The 8,322-nt window shown below is 42.3% G+C and overlaps 1 protein-coding gene across 1 annotated transcript; it reads left to right on the top strand.

Moving 5' to 3' along the window:
- The first annotated feature begins 4,780 nt into the window (after window positions 1–4,780).
- On the top strand, window positions 4,781–8,300 carry abhd13 (abhydrolase domain containing 13). Its single transcript, XM_031869595.1, has 2 exons — window positions 4,781–4,996; window positions 6,318–8,300. The coding sequence occupies exon 2, from the start codon at window positions 6,352–6,354 to the stop codon at window positions 7,405–7,407; it is 1,056 nt and encodes a 351-aa protein (XP_031725455.1). The 5' UTR covers window positions 4,781–4,996; window positions 6,318–6,351; the 3' UTR covers window positions 7,408–8,300.
- Window positions 8,301–8,322: the final 22 nt, after the last annotated feature.

The raw sequence follows: 8,322 nt of genomic DNA, 5'->3' as shown, positions 1-8,322 counted from the left end.
GGCAAATTAGTGATTTGTAATATTAGATTACTATAAATAAAGTTGACTTGACTTGACAAAAGCTGGCATTCATATACTTGTCTAAAAAAACACTTCGATGAATTTCATTAACAAACCACTTGAAGGCTGCTCTATTTAGCATCTCCGGCAACTGATGTTACCAGTGTGGAGGCTGTTCAAGGTGTCTGGAGAGCCAAAGACAGCTTCTGAAAGTCATCTTGTCATCTTTATTTTTGGCACAGTGGTTAAATGTGCTAATTATCTATCTCTACCATCAGAGGTGGTTGGGCAAAGACCGGGAGATTAACGACAGCTTAGGATAAGATCATTCACACTCTAAAGAGGTGTGATAATAGCATTTTGACCACTCTTCCTTAATCCACTTTTCACGGTGAGCATATTTAACACAGTGAGGTGTGAACAGAGGGAGCTACAAGTCCTGCAAATGTGATCGACACGGCACAGACAAAAAAATTACCCTAACCCATAACAACAATAAAATGTTCAAATGAATAACAGTCACTAGAATTAAAAAGGCACAAGAGACAGAAATAGTAGGCAGTGAAAACCAATGATTAGAAAAATAAAATAAAAACTAAGGCAATAAATGACTTAAGTAAAAGCCAGGCTAAAAAGATGTGTTAAGGTTTCTTTTAAAAGTGTCCCTCAGATCCTCAGGCAGACTGTTCCAGACACGAGGGCCACAGTGATTAAACACTGGCTCCCCACGCGTTTTTGTTGAGATCCTTGGGACAACTGAGAGGCCAGCAAAAGATCTGAGGGACCTGCAGAAGTAGGTAAATATCTAAAAAGCATGTCTGAGAGATAGGCTGGTGGCAGGACATTCGGTATTTTAAATACTAGGAAGAAAATCCTAAATTCTTAAACTGAACCAATGCAATAACTTTAAAATAGGAGTCATACAATGTATGTGGTCTCAGTACTAGGGCTCCTGGGTTATTTGTTGATGGCCAACAGCTTTTTTTAGGTAAACCAAAGAAGAGAGCATAACGCCTAGAGGTTATAAAAGCATGAATTATTTTTTCTGTATCAGCCTAAAAGAGAAATGATCTAACCTAATCGATGATTCTCAAAAGCCGAGGTCAGAATCTAAGGTTTTTGACCTGGTTCTTGGTGTGAAGGGCTAATGACTGAAGGGGTGACAGTTGCTGACTCTGGGCCTTTGCCCCAAATATTAGGTTCTCCGTCTTGTTTTGATTCAGCTGTAGGAAGATGTGACATCCATACATTTGTGTCGTGTAAACACCGCAATAACCCTTACTTCTTTATTGCTTCACTGAATGGCTTTGGTTTGGGATGGCTTATCCTCCAAATCCTCGCCACTCCCTGCACTTTAGCAAGACAGGTCCCACATTTCACACAGGAGAACACACATAGACACAAACCTATATCTGCAGCTTAATTAGATTGATAGATATCATCATAGATGTGAAAAAAGGTGTGTTTGCAAGGGCAATGAGGGAAATATAGCCTTTATTAAATCTCTGCTTCTTCGCCACAGGAGGCCGCTTAATTGCTACCTGAGACATACATCAATTTCCACACAATTTATTCTTGGCATGCATATGTTCAGGACACTCTATGCTGCATGCACACAATGCCAGGTAGGCTTGCCTATTTCACTTAGCTGATTAGGCCATCACTGTACAATGTGCAATCTCATTAAACCTCGTTGACTGACACAACAGCTACAGCAGCTTTTATGTTGTTAATTATGAATCCGCATGACAGGAAACAAAAGGCAGTTTAATGTTGCACTGCAGTGAAATGTAACTCCTGGCCGTATCTGCCCCCTCCTCTGTGATGTGTTTGAAATGAGGAGTCGTCATTATGTAGCCGTCCTCTCTGACTCAAAGCAACGCTCTGTCTCCAAGGTGACAACACATTTACTGTAGCCATGGACACCACATCTATCACCCTGTGCAAGGCATTCAGTGACTTGCAAATCAAAGAGTCATCATTCATGATGTCAGATGAGTTCAACTATGTCTTTCACAAACCCAGCAGAAAATGCAATGACAGCAACTCTTACACTTGAAGATATAAAGTCGCAGCACCAGTCCAAAAAAGATGCTGACTGACAGAGAAATCAATGTGTATCAATCGCTTGGCTATTTGCTGCATAGCATGAGGTGAATGACAAGCATGTCCCTTGGCTTGATAATATGATATTCCCAGCGAGGTCATCACAGTCTCCCCCCATCCTGTAGCCGCTCTGAATTTGTATTATTGAGCTCAAGCCCTCCAGCTGTTTGGAGTGCTATATTTCAAGTAATTGAGTCGTGGGATACGAGAGTTGAGCCACAGAGCGTGCGTAACCCTGTGTGTGTGTATGAGAGTTTCAGTGTGTGTGTGTGTGTGTGTGTGTGTGTGTGTGTGTGTGTGTGTAATAGATGTTTTGACTGGCATGTCAAAGGTAATTGAGTCGTAGATAAGAGAGAGTAAACTCGCCAGCTGTCAGTCTCTTATAGTTGAATCCATCAGAGTGCAGCACTCCCTATAACCTAAAGAGACGAGTGTGTGCGTGTCTCTTTGTCTGTGTGTCTGTGTGTGTGTGTGTGTGTGCGTGTCTCTCTGTGTGTTTGCGTGTGTGAGTGTCTGCATTGCATTCTACAGGGCTGCAGCCAGTGAAAAGGCCGCAGCACTATGATTTTGTGTAATTAGCTTTTCCCTTTTTTTTCGAAAGAGTGTGAATAAATAATGGAGTTTGAACATGGACATAATCTTAAAGTCAATCTATTGAAAAGTCCCTCATCCTCATTTGTCATTTAATTCAACGAAACCCTTTTCCCTTTAAGGGCCATTTTCCAAGTGAGCTCTTACATAAAATTGAGCTCTGAGTTTTTTACTGACAAAAATTTAAATCTGCATAAATGTCAAAACCTTTTCTCCTTGTGCGAAAATGTCATAATACAGTACGCCTCAATATCAAATCCTGCAGTCTGCCCGACATCTTCACATCTTTTTGTTGAGGTAACAAATTGTCCAGCAATGGTGACATCATTGTTTACATGTGGATAGTAAGTTCCTCACCTGCCTCCGTGCTGCAGCTATATGCGGCTCATTATTGCCAGTGTCAGCATTTCTGCCTCGACGATAATTAAATCAACTATTATGTTTTCACACACAGACTTGATTTTTGGTGACTTTATTTTGGTAGCCGGAGAAGCTTTTAATAACTAACAGAATAGAGGGGTGATCTGTCTAAGGTTTTGACGCTGACTACAACGCCACAGAATCAAATCAACGAACCTCAAGGGCAGAGCTGAACGGGCAACAGCTGTGCTAGTGTGCACATAATCTGTCTGTCTCCTCCAAGGTCACACTGAGTGTGAGCTAGATGTTACGGCAATACCAATAGTTAACCTGGGAAGAGGGCAAAACATCAACATATCATCTTCAAATGTGTATCTAACGAGCTTTATACTCCATATTCCCCATGTTGGGTTATTTGTTTTATATCTGATGAGTTGGAGGCTGTAATCTTCAAATGATTGGTTAACATGCTTTCTGCCCTCAATGTCCTTTCATCAAGGGACACTTCACTCAGCGTGTCAACAGAGCAGTTACAAATTTATTACAAAAGTCTTTATCTTTGAAACCCTGTTTTCCGGGGAATCTACCTTTTGGTGGCCAGATTATTGTGGGCCTACATCAACAAAGCGTACCAACTTCCTGGCTTGGTTTGATGTCATGGATATATGATAGCAACAGTCCCCTGTCGATCTGTCAATCTGCTCCCTAACACAGCATTTAGGATTATCGTGAAGCATCCCACTAACTTTAATTTGGGGATTTTACTTGTAAAATGTAAAATGAACCTACATTTAGTGAATTTCCAGGATTATAATCTTTCCAAGAGCAGCACCTGGTGGGCAAAGATCGTATAGCACACAATTTGAGATCAGACCACTGTTATTAACACCCACTGTTACTGTTATATGATTTGTATGAGACAGGAGTAGTGGTTGCTGCTCTCTCTATTATAGTATTTCAACATGCTGCAACACTGTTTAACAGAATGGGTGGTCACCATATGTTCAGTGAAACTGTCTGGAAATAATTTAGAGACAGTTTAGACATTTTGGTTCTTGGAGTATATTTTGAAGCGTAATAGAATCGAGGTTAAATTATGGCAGTGTGGTTTTTGGATTCGCATGAGAAACTGTAATTGGTTGATTAGATGTGTTCCGGGCTCTTAGATTATGTATAGGAGCAGTAAAAACATTACCAGTGTCTGCCCTACAAGGTGAGACAGGCGGAAATGTGTTCATGCAGAAAACAGCTAGTGAACTATTGGATGAATTTGAGAAGCCATGGAGATAGTCACCAAACAAAAAAAGGGCTGCAATCCTAAAATAAGGGAGAAACCACCTACCAGACATGCAGTGATGAGAGACTTTGGGAGTTTATGAAAATTAGTTTTCTCCAGCTATAATGTGGCCTTTAATCCCTGAGAGATTATTTAAAATTATGTTGGTAGATCTGAAATAACTTCAAATTAAGGCAAGAAATAATAGGGTATTTATAGTTTTAAGGAATGTAAATATACAGACTGTATGCCGGTTTTTATAGACAGAACGGAAGATCATCATCAGCTTTCAACACAAGACTGATTAGAAAGACTTGACATACCAGCCACTGTAGGAGTTATTTAACTCCAGAAGATGGCAGTAATACAAAATGTAGGATGCCAGCTGCTGTAAAACTTCAAAGAAGACGAAGAAGAAGAAGGAACCTTTCTTTTGCTGCTAAGAAATGCACGGAACTTCACGAAGGGTACACACTCTGGTAACGTTAATGCTAGCAAGTGGTGTAGCTAGCCTCGCCGGTTCTTGCTAACAATAGTTCTCCTTGCGTTTCTCACCAGTTTACCGTCACTGTAATTCATTTAACTGCTTAAGAGCTGCTTGACAGTGACGGTGCCGTCTACGTGCTACATCCATGCAGCCGAGGTGCTAAAAATGAGAGGAGGGTGAGTATGTGGCTATACCTGGCTAACCATAGAAGACATAGGTGGCTTCATTTATACGGTAAAGAATGCGGCGATAGGAGTAAAGAAGAGCAGACCGATAGTTAGCGTGCCTGTCACGGTGCTAGCTCGCAGCTAAGCTAGCTAACGTCACTGTAGATGGTGTTTTATGTCCAGTCACACGGTCGGCTTATCGCCGTCTCGGGAAACAGCTCGGTTTGACAGTCTCACATAACATTACAGTGCTTAGTGGTGATTCATTATGTAATACTGACTCGGACATATGCGCCTCAAATACATTTGATAGATGTCAGTAGCGTTACTGTTAAACGTTAATGTGCTTTTCACCGGGCTGGCAGCAGCTGTCACCATGTCTTCCGTGTGTGTGTGTGTGTGTGTGTGTGGGTGGGGTCGAGACATTTTTCAGCCTTGTAATATTTATAAATGTTTTCACCATTTCTACCCAGCAACATCAACATTAATTCTTCGTTGGTGCTCGTTCCTGGTCCCGTAGAGCCCCACCAATGCATACTTACTAGTTACATCTGTCTCTACTCTGCCCACACCTCATGAGGTTCAGTTTGGGATTTTCACTTCATCAAGAGTAGTTGTACACCGGCCCTTAAAATCGCTGAACACACCTGATACTCATAAACAATCACTGCAATGACAGCCTGACAGACGGTGGTCGTTTGGACTGATTGCAGTAGCTAAATGGTTTGAGTCACAGAATTAGCACCACAAAGAAGGCTTTTTGGTTATTAGGGGGTTAATTCATGGCTGCTAAGGGTCAAAACTCCCAACTTAGTTTAAGGTCCTCTGCCTGGGAGGGATCATGTTTTACATAATGTTTGACCTCAGTATTAAATGTACTTACATAGTGCCTCATTTAATGCTTGATTGTCTTTATTTTCCCATTGAGAGATAGTAAAGTTAGCCACACACTAACCTTAACATGTAGCTGTCTTCTTAATAACTTGGTTTGATATGCATAACATTGTCAGAACAGAGGTGATTCATTAAAATACTTTTACATTAATTATGTTAGTGATACCAAAGATAAGTTTACATGTTAATATGTCGGTTTTGGCATAAATATACCCGATATAGATTTTATTAGTTAGTTATTTACGTAATATTAAAGATTATCAAATTTGAGAATTTGTTGTATTTCCTTAATTGCACTGTAGCAGTTTTTAACCATCACTTTCTGTGTCATTTTTCATATTAAATAATTACAAACCAAATGATAATTAGCCTTATGTGCATTCTTGATCCTTGATTATTTACACTAAACCTGTTTCTCTTCTCTTTGTACTTGCAGAGTGTGTGTGGTGTGACTCAGCTCTTGGTTAGCCATGGAGAAGCCCTGGAGGCTGTGGGCGGGAATAGAGCGTTGTACCCTGACTCTGGCCTCCTGGTCCTGGGGTGCTTGTCGAGTCTCCCTGTTGGCCCTCATCCTCACCTTCCACCTGTATGGGGGATTTTTTCTCCTCGCACTGATCCTAGCCTCTGTGGCGGGCATTCTCTACAAATTCCAGGATGTGCTCCTCTACTTCCCAGACCAGCCCCCCTCCTCTCGCCTTTACGTCCCCATGCCAACAGGAATCCCTCATGAGAATGTATACATTCGCACCAAGGACGGCGTGAAGCTCAACCTCATCCTGCTTCGCTACACGGGAGGCGACGGGCCTCCTGGAGTCAGCCCCGGCAATCAAAGCAGCCCCACTTCCTCTGCTCCACCCACCATCCTTTACTTCCACGGTAATGCGGGTAACATTGGTCACAGGGTGCCAAACGCCCTGCTCATGCTGGTCAATCTGAAAGCCAACGTGGTGCTGGTGGACTACCGTGGCTATGGAAAGAGTGAGGGCGAGCCCAGCGAGGACGGACTGCACCTGGATGCCGAGGCCACGCTGGACTATGTCATGACCCGTCCTGATCTGGACAAGACGAAGGTGGTACTGTTTGGCCGCTCTTTGGGGGGTGCCGTGGCTGTGCGCTTGGCGTCGGTCAACCCTCACCGCGTGGCAGCCATTATTGTTGAAAACACCTTCCTCAGCATCCCCCACATGGCAGCTACACTCTTCTCCTTCCTGCCCATGCGCCTGCTGCCCTTGTGGTGTTATAGGAATCAGTTCCTGTCCTATCGACAGGTGGCGCTGTGCCGCATGCCGTCGCTGTTTGTCTCTGGTCTGTCGGACCAGCTCATCCCACCCGTCATGATGAAACAACTATACGAGCTGTCTCCTGCGCGGACTAAACGTCTTGCCATCTTTCAGGAGGGCACACACAATGACACTTGGCAGTGTCAGGGCTACTTTGCTGCTCTGGAGCAGTTCACGAAAGACCTGCTGAAGAGCCACGCCCACGAGGAGAGTGCTCAGCCGTCCTCTAGTGTCACCATCATCTGAAATAAACAGCCGGGGACTGACTGGTCGTGAGCTGGAGGAAGTGACTGCTGTCGAAGGCTTGATTGGATGGACTTAATTGATTTCTGGAAAGAATGTACTTTTTTTTTTTTTTTTTTTAATGCTTTGGTCTGGGTTTCTATTTTATTTCACTCTTTCTACCTTTTCACTTTATGTAAATGTATATTTGTTAACATGATTTGACTATTTCAAAGGTTTTAAACGAGGGCAACAATTCCCTCATGGCTTCTTTTGTGTTGCAGCTATGAATGCATGAATTTCTGACCTTAATCGAATGAAGCCAGAGCACACACGCCCATACTGCAAGACATGTCACAACCGCAGAAGACTTGCTGTAATGGGTCTTATGAAATGTTTTAGCATCACTGAAGCATTTGCTCACAGTATAATGACCATATGAGCCCCTACAATGTTTCAGTGAAAAGTGATTGCAACTGGAATAAAAAAAAAAAATACACTTCTTCTGGGAACCAAAATGAGACACTGATAATATGTAGGCCTGTACTGTATGTATCTTTGTTAATTCATAACATTGCACTTTTTGTGTTCCGATTTACCAGAGTAGGCTGACATCTTCTGAGCAATACTTTGAGGAGCATTGGGATGTTTGTTTTATGTCCGAAACTGGTGAGGATCATCGTTGCAGTAGCTTGGCATGACATGATATTGTAGTGATTAAAATATATATATTTATTTTTTTTTTTATTTTTTTTTTTTCTCCCCGTTACTGGCCTGTTAAAATACAACAAGCATGCAGGATAGCTCTTACTGTTGAATGGACTTAAGTTGCTATTTGGTGACTTTGGCTCCTGTAGTTTGGTAAGGAGCGTTTACTCAGTGTGTGGTTTTGTTAATAAATGATGGGTGCAGTTTTATTCAGGTCTATCTCGGTACAAC

The sequence above is a fragment of the Anarrhichthys ocellatus genome, unplaced genomic scaffold (assembly GCF_004355925.1).
Source record: "Anarrhichthys ocellatus isolate YVR2014 unplaced genomic scaffold, GSC_Weel_1.0 scaffold47, whole genome shotgun sequence".
Classification (NCBI taxonomy): domain Eukaryota; kingdom Metazoa; phylum Chordata; class Actinopteri; order Perciformes; family Anarhichadidae; genus Anarrhichthys; species Anarrhichthys ocellatus.
The sequence above is the reverse complement of the archived record's forward strand: the minus strand, read 5'-3'. Positions and strand labels throughout refer to the sequence as shown.